A 22,681-nucleotide genomic window follows, 5' to 3' on the forward strand; every position below is an offset into this window, starting at 1 on the left:
TAAAGGCACATTTAACCAAACTTGATTTTGGTTCTACACTGACAACTCTATTTTCGATTTTCACTGTGAAATACGGACTAACTGCAAACATCTTCAGGAACTACATAATAAACAGAATGTTTAAGAGTGCACAGAGCATAAAGTTATCTGGAATAGGTGCGTAGATTGCCCTTTGCATAGACTCCCAAATCTTTATATAACATGCTAGTTAACACTTGGTGGGTAAGAGAAATCGTCTTGAAAATGTAACCTCCTTGTTAATTACAGAATGATAACATCCAGAGACCAACAGAGGTACGCAGATAAAATAAGTGGTAACCTAGATCCACCAAACCTAGAAGAAATAATAACTACCATGAGCAAACTGAAAAACAACCTGGCCGCAGGAACAGACTGTATTCCAGCAGAGCTATTTAAGCAAGGAGGTAGCAAATTGGAACAGATCCTTTTAAAGATGGCTATTTTAGTATGAGAAAAAGAGAAAATGGCCCAACAATGGAAGGAAGGAATAATATACAAGTAGATCAGTTAGAATGTGGTAACTATAGAGGGATCACATTACTTAACATGGCATATAAAGTATTTTGCAATATACTATTTGACTGTCTCCTTCCAATAATTCTGAGAGAGATGGGGGCATATCAATGTGGGTTTCCCCCAGGAAAGTCCACTCAAGATCAGACCTTTGCTCCAACCTGTGTGCTGCAGCACTCTGTGTACAATAAATGACTGGCTATGGTGTCGTGGATTTGTTTCGTAGTTAGTGGCAAAGAAGACAGTTGTCTGAAATTCCATTTGTGGTGTCAACTTATGTGACCTCGGAGAAATTCCACTTTCGATGTTGGTCAGCTTGTGTAAGCAGTCATAACCTCAAAGCGGAACTGTTATGTGTTACGCTTAGCACCAGCAGTGATTGTTGCATTTTCATCTAGTTTTTGTTATATTGTGGCTTTGTTATAAAGATAATAAAGAAGATAAACTGTGGGAAAGGTCTTAAATTTGTTAAGTGGAAGTAAAAAGCGAGACCTTCCTAATGGCAACAAGGAAAGTGGTAATGAGGATAGGAAACAAAGGTAGATAAAATACAATAATAGCTACAAAAATTTTGGTTTCATGTGCACTGTTGTGAATAGTGAAGGGTGTCAGCAGCGTGTTTTGTGTTTAAAAGTACTTTCTGTTGAATGTATGCTAAGTAAAGAATTAAAGTAACGTTTAGAAAGTGTTCATAAGACTGACATGGTCAAACCGAGAGAATATTTTTGTAAAAACTGAGTAAAATAAAAGAGCAAAAATTGGTGTGTGAATGAGAAGCAGAAAGGAAAAGAGAGGAGAGGAGAGGAGCAGAGAAAGGGAACAGACTGGTGGAAGCAGTGAGGGGAGGTCAGGTGAATTGTGAAAGGACAGGGGGTGGAAAAGTGGGGTAGATGGTGTGGAGACAGTAGGTTACCCTGTTTTTATCCGTGCCCCACTCTGGACTGTTGCTTCCATTTAACGTGTTTCTGTTGCAATCTGGCCATAGTAGTGGTCATGTGTTTGAGGTGTGCTCCCTTGTGTGAATTTCTCTTTTCTGATTACACTGGATTCGCTTTTGAGAGGGCGATGGTTCAAACCCGCGTCCGGTCATCCTAATTTAGGTTTTTCGTGATCTCCCTAAATTGCTTCAGGCAAATGCCAGGATAGTTCCTTTGAAAGGGCACGGCTGATATCCTTCCCTAATCCGATAGGACCCATGACCTCGTTGTTTGGTCCCTTCCCGAAATCAACCAATCTCTCTTCTTAAGAAGACTGGCCAAAATCTGTTATGTAAAAGTCATTTCATTGTGCCTGCCTGCAACTCAGCATGCCATTTTTATAGTGCTCTGTCCTAGCAAATTACAAAATAGACAGCTGAAGGCCAAACAGTTCTAATTGCACAAATATTAATAGAAATATATTTTTGCGTGACAAAATCTGATGATGTAACATGACTTGAAATTTTAAATCACTGAAGTCTCTGTTCTCCATTTCCTGTCTTTCATATACTGTGATCTAAAATTATAAAAAATGGCTCCATGTAAAACCATGCCATTGTTTTGATGTCTTATTTTCAGGAAGTTGATATCCGAAGTGGTCACTAGCAAATCAGTTGTGCTCAGCAAGAAGAGAGAGAGTAAATTGAAAGTAATCGTCAAGTTGAAAGTCGTGTAACAGCAGTGGAAAGCGTTCACGCCTGGGAAAAAATTATTTATGGAGCCCTGCAGTAGGCACAAAATATTCAGAGGGGCCCCTAAGGAAAACTGACACAAAGTGGTGTCACTATGAACCCAAAACCAGATTCCAGTTTTCAGTTTTATTGGTTCCTTGTTATGCCACTCACAAATATGAAACTGATCTGGGGCAATTTGAAGAAAATTGAGAATTCGTTTAAGGTGAATTGAGTTTGGCAATCCTGAACTCAACAAATATTTCCTAGACACTGAACCCCACCTCTTTGCTCAATAACAATGTGCGTTCGTCAACCAGGCTAGCAGGACTTCCATTTTGACAGTTATCACTTTTCCCACATAACAAAGTTACTCCGCTACAGCCTTGGCATGCATGGAAGTTACATTTGCAACAGAAGCAGGAGTTAATTGATAAATTCCAGAGCCTTAACAGACAGAAACTCTTGTGCCCAACTAATTCAGAAATAAATTTCGTACACTGTTTCTTCTTGTGACACCACTGAACCCCCTTACTTAGTGAATCATTTATCGTTAGTACTCCCTTGGTGTCAAACACCGCCCACATCTTGAAAAACTCAACTCTGTATAGTTTGCTAGCCTTAAACTATCCCATATGCCCCCAGAGGAGGGATATCCGACCTAAAACTTTACATTAGCCTTCCTCCTTCCTCAGACCATCAAGCAAAGTTGTATTCCAGTACTTACCCATTCAGTTTACACAATACCGGAGTTCATTCCTGTGTGTCTGACCTAAAATTGCACCCCTTCTCTACCCTGCCCTCCCTCCCATCTGTCCTCCAATGAGTCATACTCCTTTAGCTGAACCATATTTAGAGCATGTCCTGTATTCTCACTCACCACCATCTATTGCAGTCATGACATAGGAATTCCCAATCTGATCTGTGGCAGAGCTTTTTGTGAGAGCAGCTCCATCTCGCATCAGCTGTGTTACCACCACAGCACTGTTTTATATAGGAATGACAACAAGCTGGCTTTTCACATAAATGACCATCACTCTGCTCTTGCTCATCTTCCAGTGCTGGGATTTCCCTGGCCTAAACCTTTGCTAGTTCACATCGTCAGTAGCTTCTTTTCCACTCCTTTTTTTCTTTCCTTTTTCTCTTGTATTATTACATTCATCCAGTCACAAGTAAATTTACCACAACTGTTGATAGCTGATTGTTTCCCTCTCATGTGCCTACTACTTCATAAGAATTGCCTATTGTTTCTTATTTTATATATATCAGAGATTGGCATTTTTTATGTTAGTGGCTCATTTGTTAATTATACCTCATGCACATTAGATGCCATCAGGGAATGTTCATTTATTGAAGCCATAAAACTGCAAATTATATATGCGAAGTATATTCTCTCTTTAACTCTTGTGCAAAACATTTAACTTTAACATTATTTTTTCAGCTCAAAACTGAAATAACACGTTGCGAGGAAAAAAAGCGACAGAACATAAAGATTTTCGTGGAGAATATTAGGCAAGAAATTCATAACCTCTGGGACAAATGTTGCTTTGGTGAAACTCAAAGGCGCAAGTTCATACCTTATTTTTCTGACTGTTATACAGAGGATTTACTTGGATTGCATGAACTTGAAATAGAAAGATTAAAAAAGTTTTATGATACAAACAAGTAAGTGTGTGTTAATTAAGTTCATTCATTAAATATGTTGATTTCACAAAACTGTTAGTCAATACGAAGCGTGGCTATAAAATAATGGGACTGATGCTGTTGCAGAGTGAGTACACAAGCACGAAAGATGAATGGCCAGTAGCTGTGAAACATGAAGCCTTCTCAGTCAAATGCAGCATTTCTGTATTGTAATAATAGAGCAGTAAATTGTCATGAATTTTCACGTGTAACTTGGTAAAACTGCTACTAAAATAAGTGTGTGACGAAGACTGTTTATCACATACGTGAGGTTTTGAGTGGTCCAAGCGTTTCCAAGATGGCTGAGAAAATGTTGAAGATGGCTCGTGCCCAAATGCCCTTAAATATCAAAAACATATGAAAATATAAAAAAAAAGTAGGTAATCTGACTCCCATCTGACCGTCAGTATTCGATCATATGCTGAAACTGTAGGAATTTTCAAATAATGTGCAAGGCCAATTTTACATAACCAGTTTAACATTTAAAAAAAAAAAAAAAAAAAAAAAAAAAAAAAAAAAAAACCTGAATTATGGAAGAACAAGCCATGGGTTCTGCATCAAGACAATGCACCGGCACCGGCTCATGCGGAATCATTCATTAGGAGGTATCTAGTGATGTACTATGATACATCAATTTTAGGCCACCCACTTTATTACCTGACCTAGCATCATGTGACTTCTGTCTGTTCCCCAAGGTCAAATCTGCATTAAAGGAACAAGATTTCAGTCTGTTGAAGCAGAAAAGTGGCATTCATTATCAAGGAGCTCATGTAGGAAGACTTCCAGCACTGTTTCCGTCCGTGGAAAATTTGCATGAAGTGTTGCAGGGCTAGAGGAGTGGAATATGTTGAGGGTGACAGTAACTTAATATTTGTTTTTTAAATAAAATGTTTTACAGTAGTAGTCCTTTTATTTTATAGCCATACCTTGTATTATTTCATACTAGAAGTTTTATCTTCATTCTACTTCTTAGTAACCTGTGTAGTCAGAGCTCTACAGGCTCATCAATGGTATGGTGTGTGTGATGTCCGTATAAGCATACAAGGGTATGAAAATACATGTATAGTGTATCACTATTGTAGATACGTGGTTTCTATCAGAACATGTCAACTGAGAGAGGAGAAAAAAATTGGATGGTGTGTAGTTGTGAGGGCTCAGATGTTGCAATTTCATCAGAGATGCTTCAAATGAGTTAAAGAAACCTAAGATCAGTGCTAAAAATTCCCTATTTTTATGTCTCTTCCTAGTAAAATTTACTCGCTTCTATGTTCATACTTGAGGTCTTGCTTGACTTCCTCCTGTTTTCTCCCTATTGATAGCTGAGGTGACTGAACGATTTAGAAGTGGAACAAAAGACAGACGGTTCAAACCGTGGGTGATATGGAGTTAAGGAAATATTTTAGGCCATTGTGGAGGGGGAGACATGAGAGAGGAAATGCTGACATAATCCACAATCAGCTTTGCTAATACAACTTACAACGTTTAGCTTCGCTGCTCTGTGATGATGGGTCAAGCACGTTTCACAATACTTTTTGCAAGAACAGACCTAATCGGGAATGGTGGCGCTGTGTAGGCAACCAGGAATGAGCCTATCAATTTGTCGATAACTATAGTGTCAAGTTTACATTTTTTTACATATCTATTAGTGACAGGAGAATCTCTGTTGTGGCGAGAACACTTTAGATGGATATGTGGTGGTTGTGCAACATGTGAAATATTTGTGACAAGGAAGAATATCAATGTTATTGCTCCTCGTTTCACTTGCAGCAATTTAAGCTGTCATCATAGGTTCTTGTGTAACCACACAGTAAGAAATCGCCACATATTCGGGAATAACCTGCAAGGTATTTGTGACAATGAAGAATATGAATTTTATTGCTGCTCATTTCACTCGCATAAATGTAAGCTGTCCTTGTAGGTTTCTGCCTAACTACGCACTCAGAAATGACCATAAATCCCTAAACAAATAGTCATAAATTTATCTCGGCCTTCATTCTCTAATCAGACATGTTTAGCAGCATCAAATGTTGCAGAACATACTGTATTACAAATATAGTTGGCATGCATTGGGTTGCTAACATCTAACTCAGCTAACTGTGATGCTATCCACGACACTACAGTTTGCTCCTCAGATTCATGTATTGTGCATTAGTTATCTTAAAATCTCTAGCAACCTTACGTCGTTGATGCTTTACTAATTGATATTTAATGATAGTGTGAGGTATTTGTGATCTGATACTTTCAATGCACCATTGCTTTGAAACAGCTTACCGTGCACATAAGTCACACAGTATGAAGGAAATGAATAATCAGAATGCACACAGAGTTCACACAGGTGTTGTTCACAAGCGCTCACAAAAGTGAATAGTTGAAAACCCACTAGTGACATCACTACTGCAAAAAGTAGTGTGGAGCTGCATGAACACTACCACTGAAAACATGTTTCTGTTGGAAACATTAATTCCTATGGTGTTTTGCATCTGTTTATGACTTAGTCTCTTGTCTCTGTTTCTGTCCACACTGGTAGCAAACATTTCTGTGTATTCGCATTGTTCGCAACACTAAATACTAGAAGGTACAAGGAAACAAAATGAAAGACTTTGTCATCGTTCATAACCTGAAGGCCATAAGCTTAAGGTTGTGTTCATCAAAGAATTTTGTAATTGGTTTAAAAACTAAAATACTATTTTGATGGAGAGTTTGTATAGTAGTTGATAATGGTTGATGAAATTGAATTAGTTACTGTATAAGATAGATTTGTTGGTTTGCAAACAGTTGTCTTTGATGAGCGAAAACATACTTTAGAACAATTGGTGGGAAAAACGTGGTTCATACAGGAACTGAATATGGGGGGGGGGGGGGGGGTTAGGAAAGCAATTAGAACAGACAGGCTGTTAGTCTTAGTTTCTTGTCAATGGAGATTCATTCCAGACCCTTGAGTATTAATTACACATTTCAAAGCAAGCTAAGACAAATGATCTTACTCTCATTTCTACACAGTCTTTCTCAGTATTTCGCCAAATGTAACAGCAGTTTTCTGGAGAGCGTCTTGTTTTATTTGCTGTTCTGGTACTGCTTGCTTCCTATATTCCACAAGCAGCCGTCTGCCTGGTACAGAGATAATAACTCGACAGTCTGCTGTCTTGTCCATGCCATCCCACCCCCAACCCCACCCGGAAAAACTTAGTATAGAACTAGAAAACAAAACACCTAATTAATTTATACAACAGACGAAATAATATGACATATAAACATACACTTGCGCTGTGCAGCAGTGACATGAGGTAGCTGGGCTGAAACATTGTTTCTTTTTTCTGTATGGACATTGCTATGGATAGATGTTTAGATATATGGTATCCACGTCATGTAGCCGGAAACATGTTTAGAGCTTATTGTGTACACAATCTGAAGTCTACTCGACCCAACTGAACTGCCATTGGCTAATGAAGGAAACTACACAACCCCACATGATAGATTCCAATGTCTTTCACCGTACTTCACGGTTTTCGGTTTCATTCACAATGTTATTAATTTTTACTTTTTTCTGGGTGAACACAAAGGAAAGGTCCCCCCTGCGGGTTCGGGGGTAAGAATAGGCAAGCGGTATTCCTGCCTGTCGTAAGAGACGACTAAAAGGAGTCTCAACCGTTTTGGCCTTTAATGTGATGGTCCCCTGAGGGGTTTGACCACTCTATTTCCAAATTTTTCCGTTAGTGCGTACCATTTGGGGAAGGACACCTTACGTGGTGCATCTTAAATCCATCTTGCCCTAAGATATGGCACACCTGATATTTTCATGGAGTTGGACTTACATCGAGCTTCCGGCCACATCCGCTGCAGTGTGTTCCGGATAGCATCCCTTCCCTCCATTGTTCACTTCCATCTTTGCCCTCATGATGTACATGGATATTTCGACACCCGACATCCAGCACGGTAGCCAGCCCGTTGTGGTGGGGTCGTCATGTACCCTCTTGGTGGTAGCCCCCTGACTACACAGGGATCGCACTGCTGATGCCTGAGCTGCTACCTCCCCACGTATGCCGAGGAGTAGATGCCTATCCCTTTGGGGCATCGGGACTCCCGGCAAAGGCCATCCTGCCAGGTGGTCTTTGCTGCGGCTGGGTAGCGCCCGTGGGGAGAGCCCCTGGTCGGAGTGGGTGGCATCAGGGCAGATGACCCACAATGAAGCATGGTACATCATCTCTCGCTGGTGGGCCTCCACCAGCAGTCTCTAAGCGATCGAGGTCTAACCTCAATGGAAAGAAATTTGATCAGAGATCATTTCCCTCCCTGGCCACTCGATGGGAGGAAAGTTTGTCCAAAGAAGGCAGTGGAGATTATTCACCCCGGTACCTCGTGTGTATGCGAGTAGATGGGGAATCATTTATGTCGACCAAGCCCCAGTTTTTTGTGGAGCATTTAGAGGACAAGTTCGGGGAGGTGGAGGGCTTGTCCAAAATGCGCTCTGGGTCAGTTCTCATCAAAACAGCATCCTCTGCCCACTCGCGGAGGTTGCTCACTTGCGACAGGTTGGGGGATGTTTCCGTCACCATCACTCCCCATAAGAGTTTAAACATGGTCCAGGGTTTTGTATTCCACAGGGATCTTCTTCTGCAGTCCGATGGTGAACTACGTGCCAATCTAGAACAACGATGTGTTCACTTCGTCCGGCGCGTCCATCGGGGTCCGAGGGATAATCAGGTAGCCACCGGTGCCTTCATCTTGGCCTTCGAAGGTGATGTTTTACCCGGAAAGGTCAAGGTGATGGTTTACCGCTGTGATGTGAAGCCATATATCCCTCCTCCAATGCAGTGTTTTAAATGCAGGAAGTTCGGGCACATGTCATCTCGCTGTACTTCCGGCATCACATGTCGAGATTGTGGACGTCCTTCACATCCCAATACTCCATGTGCTCCGCCTCCCATCTGTGTTAACGGCGGAGAACACCATTCCTCCTGCTCGCTGGACTGTAGGATATTCCAGAAGGAACGAAAGATAATGGAATATAAGACCCTGGACCGCCTGACCTACACCGAGGCTAAACGGAAGTATGAGCGGCTCCATCCTGCGGCAATGACGTCGACCTACGCCGCTGCTGCAACAACGGTTCTCCCATCGTCACTTATCGTTGGCTCTAAGATCTGTCAGAATCCACCGGCCCCCTTGGTTGTGGGGGGCACTTCACTCCCTGTTGCTCCTGCTCCATCTTCTTCAGGAGCAACACCCCCCCCCCCCCCCCCCCCCAACCATCGGGGACATCAGTTCCCCCTTCCCAACCGGAGAAGAGTAAGACTTCTTTGGCTACTCTCGCCAGGAGGGGGTCTCTTGGGGACCTACCTTCACAATTTCCGACCAGTGGAAAAGCGGACACCCGCAAGTGGCTGAAACAACCACCAGTCCCTGGTCGTAGGGCCTCACGGTCGTCGTCCGTCCCTGAGGCTGACCCAGTGAAGCCCTCCAAGCCTGAACCACCGAAGGCACAGCGAGAGAAACAGAAGAAGAAGAAAGTCCCCAAGGCTAACGACATTGCGGTGGCACCCATCCCACCGCTTCCTACAAGCACTGCGTGTGAGGACGCGGTGGAGATTCTGGTGTCTGCTGAGGACCTCCATCTTGTCGGTCCCTCAGACGCCACGGAAAGCACTAGCACAGGTGCTCATTCGGAGGCAGCAGGTGACCCAGCGGCGTAATCTGCCTTCCCAGTCCCATCACACCTTTCTCAGACATGGACAATACCATCCTCCAGTGGAACTGCAGCGGTTTCTTCCACCATCTAGCTGAACTCCGCCAGCTTATCAGCCTTCACCCTTTCTTCTGCATTGCACTTCAGGAAACTTTGTTTCCAGCAATGCGAACCCCCGCCCTCCGACGCTATCAGGGTTATTATAAGAACCGGGCAGCTTATGAAAGAGTGTCTGGTGGCGTCTGCATATATGTCCTTAACTCTCTTCACAGCGAGTCTGTCCTTCTATATACAGCTTTAGAGGCTGTCGCTGTTCGGGTGTGGACGCCACAGGCTGTTACTGTCTGCAGTCTTTACCTTCCACCGGATGGTGATGTCTCGCAGCATGTCCTGGCTGCGCTGATAGCCCAATTGCCGCCACCTTTCTTGTTACTGGGCGACTTTAACACCTATAACCCTCTGTGGGGTGGTTCAGTGGCAACAGGTCGAGGCGCCACCGTTGAGCATTTATTGGCGCAGCTCGATCTCTCGATTTTAAATGATGGTGCCTCCACACACTTCAGTGTGGCGCATGGCACATACTCCACCATTGACCTATCGATCTGTAGCCCTAGCCTCTTACCGTCTGTCCAATGGGGTGTGCATGACGATCTGTGTGGTAGTGACCATTTTCCAATCTTTCTGTCACTGCCACGGCATCACTCTTCTGGGCGCCCCAGCAGATGGGCTATGAATAAGGCTGACTGGGACTTGTTCTCCTCCATTGCCGCTATTGAGCCTCTCTCTAGTGACGACATTGATGCGGTGGTTCACTGTCACTACCAGCATCGTTACTGCCGCAGAATCTGCCATTCCCAGTTCTTCTGGGTCCCCTCGGCGGCGGACTCTGCCTTGGTGGTCGCCTGAGATCGCTGAGGCGATTAAAGATCGCCGGCGGGCGCTACAGCGTCACAAGCGACATCCCTGCATTGAACACCTCATCACCTTCAAACGGCTGCGTTCACGGGCCCGACGCCTTATCCGCCAAAGCAAGCAGGAGTGCTGGGAGCGGTATATGTCCACCATTGGCCTCCATGTCTCTCCATTGCAGGTCTGGGCCAAGATCCGATGCCTCTATGGCTATCGGACCCCTGTCAGCGTCCCTGCGCTCTCACCGAATGGAGCAGTTTGTACAGACTCCGTCGAAATTGCCAACAGCTTGGCAGAGCATTTTGCTCTTAGTTCCGCTTCTTCCAATTACCCACTGGCCTTCTGCTCCATTAAAGAGCAGATGGAACGTCGGAGCCTTTCTTTTCGCACCCACCATTCTGAATCCTACAATGCTCCATTCAGTGAGTGGGAATTTCACAGCGCCCTTTCCGCTTGCCCTGATATTGCTCCTGGGCCAGATCGCATTCATTGTCAGATGCTGAAACACCTTCCAGTGGACTGCAAGTGACGCCTCCTCGACCTTTACAACCGTCTCTGGGTCGAGGGTGAGTTTCCATCGCAAAGGCGGGAAAGCATTGTCATCCCCGTTTTGAAACCGGGCAAGAGCCCTTTGGAGGTGGACAGCTACCGCCCCATTAGCCTCACCAACATTCTTTGCAAGCTTTTCGAACAGATGGTGAGCCGGCGCTTGAATTGGGTCCTGGAGTCTCGGGGCCTTCTGGCTCCATCTCAGGGTGGATTCCGTAAAGGCCGCACCACCACCGACAATCTGGTGAGTCTGGAGTCGGCCATCTGTACTACCTTTGCCCGCCGTCAGCACCTGGTCGCTGTCTTTTTCGACATGCGGAAGGCGTACGATATGACATGGCGTCATCACATACTTTCTACGCTTCATGGATGTGGTCTTCGGGACCCTCTGCCGCTCTTTATCCGAAATTTTCTGTCGTATCGTACCTTCCGCATGCAAGTTGCGGCCTCTCATAGTTCCTCCTGAGTCCAGGAGAATGGGGTACCACAGGGATCTGTCCTCAGTGTCTGCCTGTTTTTAATCGCAATAAACGGGCTCGCTGCAGGGGTGGGAAATTCTGTCTCCGCTTCCCTGTATGCTGACGACTTCTGCATTTACTACAGCTCTACTGGCATTGCAGCTGTTGAACGTCAGCTACAGGGCACTATCCGCAAGGCGCACTCTTGGGCTGTAGCGCATGGTTTTCAGTTTTCGGCTGCCAAGACCCGCGTTATGCATTTCTGCCGGTGCGGACAGTCCATCCTGAGCCGCGGCTTTATCTTGCCGATGAACTCCTTGCTGTGGTGGAGACCCACAGGTTTTTGGGTGTAGTTTTTGATGCCCGGCTGACTTGGCTGCCTCATATTCGGCAGCTTAAACAGGCGTGTTGGCGGCATCTAAATGCTCTGAGATGCTTGAGCCACACCCGCTGGGGCGCCGACAGATCTACCCTGTTATGGCTCTACCAGGCGTTAATCCAGTCCCGTCTGGATTATGGGAGCCTGGCTTATGGCTCAGCATCCCCATCTGCGTTGCAGGTGCTGGACCCAATCCTCCACAGCGGGATACACCTTGCCACTGGTGCTTTCCGTACCAGCCCTGTGGACAGCATACTAGTGGAGGCAGGTGTCCCTCCACTGCGGTTACGGCGCCAACATTTGCTGGCCACTTATGCTGCCCATGTTTTCAGCTTGCCCGGGCATCCTAACTATCGGCTACTATTCCCAGAGTCGCACGTCCATCTTCCAGAACGTCGATCCAGGGCTGGCAGTACGATCGCGGTCCGCGTCCGAGAGCTTCTCTCCGGGCTTGGGGCCTTACTTCTTCTGCCTCCTTTCAGGGCACCTCTGCGTACACCCCCATGGTGTGTGCCTCACCCTCACCTTCAGCTGGAATTGGCACAGGGCCCAAAGGACTCAGTCACTCCGGAGGCCTTCTGCCCCCGCTTTGTTTCCCTCCTTGCAATGTATCAGGGCTCTGGCATTGCGTACACTGATGGCTCGATGGTTGCTGGTCGTGCCGGTTATGCGCTTACTCTAGGGGACCATTCCGAACAACGTTCATTGCCGGCTGGCTGCAGCGTTTACACTGCTGAGCTGGTCGCCATCTTTCATGCCCTAGAGTATATCCGCTCCTGCTCAGGTGAGTCCTTCGTGATCTGTAGCGATTCCCTGAGAGGTTTACGAGCTCTCGACCAGTGTATCCCTCATTCTCGTCTGGTGATGGCTATCCAGGAGTCCCTGCATACTCTTGCCCATTGCGGCCGCTCTGTGGTCTTTGTGTGGACTCCCGGTCATGTCGGTATCCCGGGCAATGAATATGTTGGCCGCCTGGCGAAAAAGGCCATCAGTAAACCATCTATGGACATTGGCCTCCCAGAGAGTGATTTGCGAGCAGTCCTCCGCCGAAAAGTTTTTGCGCTTTGGGATGCTGAATGGCGCGATCGGATCACGCCCAATAAACTCCGTGCCATTAAGGAGACGACGACTGTGTGGCGGTCATCCACGTGAGTCAACCGCAGGGACTCAGTCGTCCTTTGTCGGCTCCGCATTGGCCACTCTTGGCTGACACACAGTTACTTACTGCGACGGGAGGACCCTCTTCTGTGTCGCTGCGGGGCGGCTTTGACAGTGGCCCACATTTTGTTGGCCTGCCCCCTTTTAGCTGTGGTCAGGCAGACATTTGCGTTGCCTGATACGCTCCCTGCCCTTTTAACTGATGACCCTGCTATGGCTGGCTTAGTTTTAAGTTTTATTCGGGATGGGAGTTTTTATCATTTAATTTGAGTGTTTGTTTTATTTTATTGTTTTGTGTGGATTCTGGCCTTTGGCCTACGGTTTTAAACTGAGTTTTTAATGTGTTCTCGGTGGTTGGCTTTTCCTTTTTTATTCTATGGTCGGCCAACCACCGTCACACTCCGTGTGATTTTAATTTGTTATGTCTGTTCTTTGTCTGAGTTTTTCTTGTCCTGTGTTGTCTGTTGTCTCTATTATCCGTTTTTTTACTCTGTGTGGTAGTTTTTAAGTTCTGGAACAAGGGACCGATGACCGTTGCAGTCTGGTCCCTTTAATCCCACAAACCAACCAACCAACAAAGGAAAGGTGTCCCAAACACACTTGTTTTGACATGTGATTTGTGGTCGTAGAATGTCGGAAAATAGCTTGATTATCTTGTACCCAGATACAAGTTTCAATTTTTTGCCGAGTTTTTACTTGCTGCTACACATCCGTGATTTTTTAAAGGATTGATTGATTTCATTTCCGCAAACTATTGTATAAGCTTTGTATTTTACATTTAATTTTTTTTCACTTACACAGATTCTATACCACGTATTGGCGAGGTTTGCAATTTTTAATCACATGTAAGACTTACATATGTTTTTCTTGTATTTTGGGGGTTTTAACAGTTTCCACAGTTTTGTGGTTTTTAAGTCTGGACCCCCACGGAAAGGTAAAATAGGGGTTTCACTGTACCACTCTGTGTGGCCTTGCTGCAATGGTAACGCCGTTTCCCGTCATATCATCAAAGTTAAGTGCTGTCGGGCTTGTCCAACACTTGGATGGGTCACCATCTGTGTCTGCAGAGTGCCATTAGCAAGCAAGGTGCGCTCAGCCTCTTTTTTTCTGGCCAGTTGAGGAGTTGTTTTATTGAGAAGTAGCAGCTCCAGTCACAAAACTGACAACAGCTGGGAGAGCGATTTGCTGACCACACCCCCCACTCCATATCCACATCCAGGGACACTTATCAGCTGTCGATGACATGGTGGTCAATCAGTACCTTTGGGCCGTTTGAGGACTTTTGGACGGAGTATCTACATACGCAGGTTCCTTTTTACTTCATGATGATGTTTATAAAACATTAATCTGTCACTGAATCCCTGTCTTATGTAAATAGTAAATATCACACATTGTGAGCTGTTATCCTGTATTCTTGATTCTTTTTTATAAAAGATCATTTTTAATGTATGATGTAACAAGTTGTCAGGGGAATATAATGTTACTTCTTGCCTACCATTAGTAGCTTTGACTTTTAAATGTGTTTATGAGCTAGACAACCAGACAGAAAAAACCTCACCCAAAGAAATTGAAACAGACTATAATTCTGGATTTTTCATCAAAAAGTGTGAGCTAACAGGGTGTTCATAAAAAATAAAACTGAAGTATGTGCTTAAAAGTAACTTCCCATTATTTACATTACCTGCAATTTATGTCCCCTGGAAAGTGTGAGAGAGGGGTTTTGCTTTATATTTGAGATGTTTAGCAGCCCATAGCCTCACAAACGAAGTAGACATTGTTGTTACAGTTTTTTACTCTTGCTCTCTCTCATAATAGTGTGACCAACAAAAACAGTTACATTGTCCCAGTATGGCATCTCGAATAGGATGAGGTTTTGTATTGGATTGAGTTAGTGTGAGGAACAAAGAGGGTTGGAGTGAAGGGGTGCTAACAGCTGTGAGGAAGAACATGGTGTATGCAGATAGAAATGTGATACCTGGAGCATGCCATGGTGCAGGCAGTAAGTTGCTTGTTGTACACCATGAAATGGATGATTGGGGTGTTGTAGATAAAATAGAGGAACTAGAAGCCTGCAGAGAGAAAAGTGTGGTTGTACGTTAATTGAATGTGTTGCTAAGGAGAATTCTCGTCTATGTAATTTAGTTAAGCTGCTATTGGGAGGAAGATTTAGATGGCATTGGTTATAAAGCACGTTGTGCTCAGCTACATGTTCTGCCACCATTTGTCAGTGGCCATTTATTGGTATTGGCATCTGTTTGGAGGCTATGACCACATAAAAGGCTGGGTGGAAGCTACAAAATAATTGGTAATTAACATGACTGCTTCTAGTAGTGTTCCTTCCTTTAATAAGGTAGGCTGTGCTTGTGACAATACTTAATTGGATGTGCTGGTTTGGTGCATTGTACAGGTCTTGCATCTGCATATTTTGTAGACACTTGATCAATACTGCCTTCAAGCCCACCTTCCTACTGACCTCAGTCTTCACTAGCTCCTGACCTTCACCCCTGTTCCCCTGACTCCTACTTCTCTCGGACACACACTATACCCTGCACAATCTCCCTCTTTCTCTATTCTGTATCCCGCATTCCTTGCACGTCAGTGTGACATATAAATAATTTGCTGTAATGTAATAGTTATTGTATGTACTGTTGCAGCTATTTTTCTGCAGTTTTTATGGCCTCCTCCCTCATTTCTTATGAGCCTTCTGTGAATTATGTAGTATCTCTCAGGTTCCAGTTCTGTGTTTATATCATTAGACATGCTGCATTTTTCACAGAAATAAGTATGCTACCGCCATGAGCATCCATTGTATTTTTCTGGAGTATTTCCGTTCACTATATAAAATTTTGTTGCTGTTTGTGATGTCCAGCCCACTTTCAGTTCCAAGAATTAAGTATTTGTACTACCCGCACCAAGTCAACCTGTGTTTTTGTTCTAAAAATATTGGAATTGGCTGATACTAAGTTCATCGTATCAAATGGAAAAATTCGCTTTAGAAAGAAATGGACTCATTGGCTGGCCAGTACATAAATTCAGGGGATAAAATTTCCAGGAATGTTGATGTACACATGCAAGTACAAGAAACTATCCAATCTTTCAGAAGTTTTAGTTTCTTCCTTGAGGAAGAAATGAGGAGAGGTTGGGATTGATTAAAAAAGAAAGGGCAAGTCACTGATACCCCAAGATGTTGAGTAGTCGGTTCTTCTGACAGGAACTGTGAGGCATGTTGAACTGAGCAAATGTAATGTTAAAACTCATGTGTATGAAGTGTTACTGCATTATGAAAGAGATAAATATATTCTGATGCTCTGCCTCATATAGTAAAAAGTTAGAAGTAGATTAGACTTTCCCCAGTACAGAAGAAGTTGACAAGTTAAAGTCCACATTACATGATGAATTATACAGCTGTTTTTGACACTGTATTTAAATTACTTAGTCAGAATTACTGGTTAATGGTGGACAAAGAAAACTTATTCACAAGCTAACTCACTAGAAGTGGGAACATTTCTTTCTGGCTTAGTCCCTTGACAGGACTGAGTAATCATTGCTGATGTCAGTGATTAGGGACCAGGAACATTTGTATCATGCATTAGATGCAAAACATGCGGAAGTTCTGCCTTCAATTGTGAACTTACTTAATAGACACTATTTCATAGTGAGTCAAATCCAAATGAATTATTTTATCAGAGGTAGCTGAAGTAGCCGTGTTTACTGCATATAAATATTGAAAATTAACCAGTTTTCAGTTACTGTTAGTGTTCATCATCTGGTGAAGACCAATTTGGAAAGATAACGTGTGTAAAAATCTGTTTCCAAAATAGAAAGTGCGTGAATGCAACGACATATCAGTGCACTCAATGTTCCAGCTCCATGTCATTTGTGGGTGGCTGAATGACCTGTTTAACATAAAAGCCTAATGCTACCTAATACTCATGCGACCTATTGATAATAACACACACGTTTGTTTCTTAGCTAAAGATCAAAAGTTGGAATACTACAGACACTTTTTAACATGGAAAATTAGATAGCAGGTGTTTAGAACTGTGACTGCATCAAGTACCACTAGAGGTTGTGCCTGAACTACAGTGTTAACTATACAATACTAGCCTTAACAAGCAATTGTGCAGTAACCATCCCGAATGCTTTGTGTTATGCATTGCTCATTGTTTTCTTATTTCGAAATAAGTGAAGTGAATAATTCTGAGCCATCACAGATTTCATACCATATGGCAGAACTTGCAAATAAAGACTTCGGTAAATCAGCTTATATGTCTACTTCAGCATTGTCTTTGTATACTCGTAATAAGAGAAAAATATCTCTAATTGAGTCTGTATTCATTTGGGTTAAGGGTAAAGGAGTATGTGAATATGCAAAGTTTGTTGGTGACTGTACTTTGTACTTTCATAAATAAATTGATCATTATCCTTAAAACACTAGAAGAGATCGTCGATCCCAGTGGCAATGTGCCACTTCTGCTTTTGCAGAACATGAGTGTAGGCTGCAGCCCTGCAAAAGGGAGGTGGGGCTTGTTTCCCCACACTGCTCCTCACGCCTGCACCTCCACGTACAATGGCTACAGTGACCCAACCATTACCATGATCGAAAGTATCGTTAATGTCAATACTAAAATTAAGTCTGCAACCACAGAAAACACAAGGTCCGTCCACAAGTGCAGTAGCAGCAACACTCTTAACTGGTATGGGGTTCTTCTCGTCTCCAGCTGTTGTGGCGTTCTCGATAGTTTTATAAACTGTCTGTTTACAATGGCGAGTTGTGAATATGTAAAGTTTGTTGGTGACTGTACTTTGTACTTTCATAAATAAATTGATCATTATGCAAACCAATCTGTAGCGTCAGCCATTAACCGGACATGGGTACATCACGAACCTGGGGGCTCAAGGATGCAACAGTTTCGTTATGTAACCACTCTTATCGCTTGACCTTGTTGACCTCTCGCAGCTGAGGCCGGCTGACGCAATCGTGGCGGCGCGCCAGCGGACGCGCACGCATAGAACACCTACTGTGCGCGTCAGGGATAACGATCCGCTGGCACTGTGAAAATTTTCTAAGTCAAAGCTACCGCATATACTATATAAGCAAGCGAGAGCCGCGCAGTGGCTCATTCGCGCTGCTGCTGCTGCACAGGCAACTGCATTGAATGCCGCCACGATGCCTTACAGGAGATTTCGTCGCCGTTGTAAACAGACAGTTTATAAAACTATCGAGAACATAGTTCACCACAACAGCTGGAGGCAAGAAGAACCGCATACCAGTTAAGAGTGTTGCTGCTACTGCGCTTGTCGACGGACCTTGTGTTTTCTGTGTGCAACCCTTCTTTCCATCAGTCCCTATACCAGTTCCAAACTGAACAATCCATTGCCCTCACCCACCCAATCCTTCACCTACACATCAACTCAGCCAATGAACACACCCGTCAACTCCTATCCTTAATAAAAGTCCTCAATCTTTCCTCTCCCACATCCACACCGGCTGTTCAGAGCATCCTCCTACAGGCCACCTTAAAAAACTATCCAATCTCATTGTTTCCCACCTCCGGAAAGGCAACTCACTCACCCTTCACAACCTTTCCAGCAAACCTCAACCTCCTCCTCATTGCACACAAACCCAGTCTCTCCCATCTACTCAATCTCGCACTTCCAGCTACACTCCCTCCAAAACCTCAAAATTCCAATCAACACAGTCTGGAACCACAACACCCTAACTCAGTAGTTAACCTTTCCTCCAAACCTCTCTCCCAATCCGAAACCTCTGTCCTATCCAAAGGCCTCACCTTCAGCCCCACTCCCAGATTCAACCAAACAGCCCTCGTCAAAGATTTACTGTCCTACACTCGTACTCTCTGCTGGAAATATCACTTTGCCACGAAGAAAAATGATCCTAATCCTACTCCTAATGATCCAACTCCCCAAGACACCATCCAAATTGAACCCTGCCTGTAACAGTTCCGTCCTCCGTCACAGCGGGACCCACCTCCTCTTCCTCAAAATCACCCCCTCCAAACCTTCCAGGAATTTCTGACTACCAGCCTTGCCTCTCAGTCCTTCTTAAAATACCTTAATCCTACTCCCAACATCACCACTGCTGAAGCCCGAGCTATCCGTGATCTGAAAGCTGACCGTTCCATTGTCATTCTTCCGGCGGACAAGGGTTCCACGACAGTGATACTTGATCGACGGGATTATGTGGCTGAGGGACTGCGTCAGCTTTCAGACAACACCACATACAAAGTTTGTCAAGGTAATCCCATTCCTGATGTCCAGGCGGAGCTTCAAGGAATCCTCAGAACCTTAGGCCCCCTACAAAACCTTTCACCTGACTCCATCAACCTCCTGACCCCACCGACACCCCCACCCCTACCTTCTACCTAAAATTCACAAACCCAATCATCCTTGCCGCCCCATAGTAGCTGGTTACCAAGCCCCCACAGAACGTATCTCTGCCTACGTAGATCAACACCTTCAACCCATTACATGCAGTCTCCCATCCTTCATCAAAGACACCAACCACTTTCTCGAACGCCTAGAATCCTTACCCAGTCTGTTACCCCTGGAAACCATCCTTGTAACCATTGATGCCACTTCCTTATACACAAATATTCCGCACGTCCAGGACCCCGCTGCGATGGAGCACTTCCTTTCACGCCGATCACCTGCCACCCTACCTAAAACCTCTTTCCTCATTACCTTAGCTAGCTTCATCCTGACCCACAACTTCTTCACTTTTGAAGGCCAGACATACCAACAATTAAAGGGAACAGCCATGGGTACCAGGATGGCCCCCTCGTACGCCAACCTATTCATGGGTCGCTTAGAGAAAGCCTTCTTGGTTACCCAGGCCTGCAAACCCAAAGTCTGGTACAGATTTATTGATGACATCTTCATGATCTGGACTCACAGTGAAGAACAACTCCAGAATTTCCTCTCCAACCTCAACTCCTTTGGTTCCATCAGATTCACCTGGTCCTACTCCAAATCCCATGCCACTTTCCTTGACGTTGACCTCCATCTGTCCAATGGCCAGCTTCACACGTCCGTCCACATCAAACGCACCAACAAGCAACAGTACCTCCATTATGACCGCTGCCACCCATTCCACATCAAATGGTCCCTTCCCTACAGCCTAGGTCTTCGTGGCAAACGAATCTGCTCCAGTCCGGAATCCCTTAACCATTACACCAACCACCTGAAAACAGCTTTCGCATCCTGCAACTACCCTCCCAACCTGGTACAGAAGCAAATAACCAGAGCCACTTCCTCATCCCTTCAAACCCAGAACCTCCCACAGAAGAACCCCAAAAGTGCCCCACTTGTGACAGGATACTTTCCAGGACTGGATCAGACTCTGAATGTGGCTCTCCAGCAGGGATACGACTTCCTCAAATCCTGCCCTGAAATGAGACCCATCCTTCATGAAATTCTCCCCACTCCACCAAGAGTGTCTTTCTGCTGTCCACCTAACCTTCGTAACCTCTCATTTCATCCCTATGAAATCCCCAAACCACCTCCCCTACCCTCTGGCTCCTACCCTTGTAACTGCCACCAGTGTAAAGCCTGTCCCATGCACCCTCCCACTACCACCTACTCCAGTCCTGTAACCCGGAAGATGTACACGATCAAAGGCAAAACCACATGTGAAAGCACCCACGTGATTTACCAACTGACCTGCCTACACTGTGAAGCTTTCTATGTGGGAATGACCAGCAACAAACTGTCCATTCACATGAATGGACACAGGCAGACGGTGTTTGTTGGTAATGAGGATCACCCTGTGGCTAAACATGCCTTGGTGCATGGCCAGCACACCTTGGCACAGTGTTACACCGTCCGGGTTACCTGGATACTTCCCACTAACACCAACCTGTCAGAACTCCGGAGATGGGAACTTGCCCTTCAGTATATCCTCTCTTCTCGTTATCCGCCAGGCCTCAACCTCCGCTAATTTCAAGTTGCCACCGCTCATACCTCACCTGTCTTTCAACGACATCTTTGCCTCTTTACTTCCGCCTCGACTGACATCCCTGCCCAAACTCTTTGCCTTTACAAATGTCTGCTTGTGTCTGTGTATGTGCGGCTGGATATGTGTGTGTGTGCGATTGTATACCTGTCCTTTTTCCCCCAAAGGTAAGTCTTTCCGCTTCGGGGATAGGAATGACTCCTTACCCTCTCCCTCAAAACCCACGTCCTTTCGTCTTTCCCTCTCCTTCCCTCTTTCCTGATGAAGCAACCGTTTGTTGCGAAAGCTTGAAGTTTGTGTGTCTATCGACCTGCCAGCGCTTTCGTATGGTAAGTCACATCATCTTTGTTTTTAGATATATTTTTCCTGCGTGGAATGTTTCCCCTCTATTTATATAGTTTCACGGAAGTAAGGCTTTGTTTGTCTTCATTCATGTAGTGTGACAACCACTTAAATTTGTGCATCTAATCATTTACAGACAAGAAAACAGATGCAAATTTTGGTACAAGTAGAAGCTAATTTTGCCAAAAATAGATGCTACATTTTCTGGTCCCTTCAATTGACTGTGCCTGGTGTAAAGTTCTAAAATCTTGAGTTTGCTACAGACCACATGTGCAGACATTGGGGACTGCAGCATAATCAACTAACATTGGTAGTTAACCTATTCTCACCAAACTAACTTACTACAGTAATGGATTGTGTGCCTTGATAATCTCTGCTTTTTTTAGCTTTGTTTTCGTGGCACCCTGTAAAGGTTGCACAAGGACCTAATATTTATCTTGTTGGTGTTCTCCCACAGGAGAGACAAAATATCTAAAAGGAAAAAGGCTACTTACTTTTTACAATACCTGCACTAGTAAAAAGCCTACACTATACAGAAATAAGTATGTAAATAGATTAACATTTTATTAAAAGTGTTTCAACAGGGAACAAGTCAGAATTACGTTGAGGAAAATAATTTTCTAAGATACAAAGGAAGTGTATATATAAAGGATGATTTTGGTAAAAAAACTGCAACAAAAAATCCCTGAGAGGCTGAAGAGCTGGAAAGGTCATATGGAAATATATTCCAGGAGAGGTGCCTGAAGGTGGAGATAAGATCTTTGACAGCATAGGTTTCAGTGTCTAAGACACATACGAGAACACGCAAGGCAAGTGGGAAAGTTCTAATGGTACGGTGGCACAAACCTGGTTCAGACTCAATGTATGGTCAGGATAAGTGATGTCACAATGCCTCCCTCCACATGGAAATGCAGAAGTGTGCTGGAGCCATCATGTAGTAGTCACATTCTCCTTTGTACCACCAAAGGCATGTCTTTCATCACCAGAGGAGACAGAGTCACCTGCAGGAAGTGCAGATATGCTGCATCTCTGGGGCATTGTGGAAATTGTCTGGTTCTGGTAGGTGGTCATCAATAATCACCGGCCACACGTTGAGGCTGAACCAGTGCTGATTTTTGCAGCCAACCTATCAGTAAAACACTAGTATAGACAGAACCTATCCATTTGCGTGGTGTTCACTTGTGCTTTCAATCTCTGAAACCTACACTGTTAAAGATCATTTATCTCCATCTTCAAGTGGGTAAGTGGGTTTACCTCTGTTGAGGTGCATCACACACACACACACACACACACACGCACACACAATCACACCACCACCACCACCACCACCACCATTCAGGTGTGAAACTCCTCACTAGACAGC

At 44.5% G+C, this 22,681-nt stretch overlaps 1 protein-coding gene across 2 annotated transcripts in view; it reads left to right on the top strand.

Moving 5' to 3' along the window:
- Window positions 1–22,681, top strand: part of LOC124775048 (protein regulator of cytokinesis 1-like) — a 147,948-nt gene that overhangs the window by 59,472 nt on the left and 65,795 nt on the right. For both annotated transcript variants that reach the window (XM_047249828.1, XM_047249829.1), the window contains exon 8: window positions 3,624–3,847. In XM_047249828.1, coding sequence (XP_047105784.1) covers window positions 3,624–3,847 — 224 coding nt within the window. The remainder of the gene's footprint in view (window positions 1–3,623; window positions 3,848–22,681) is intronic.

Source organism: Schistocerca piceifrons, chromosome 2, assembly GCF_021461385.2.
Source record: "Schistocerca piceifrons isolate TAMUIC-IGC-003096 chromosome 2, iqSchPice1.1, whole genome shotgun sequence".
In the NCBI taxonomy this organism is placed as follows: domain Eukaryota; kingdom Metazoa; phylum Arthropoda; class Insecta; order Orthoptera; family Acrididae; genus Schistocerca; species Schistocerca piceifrons.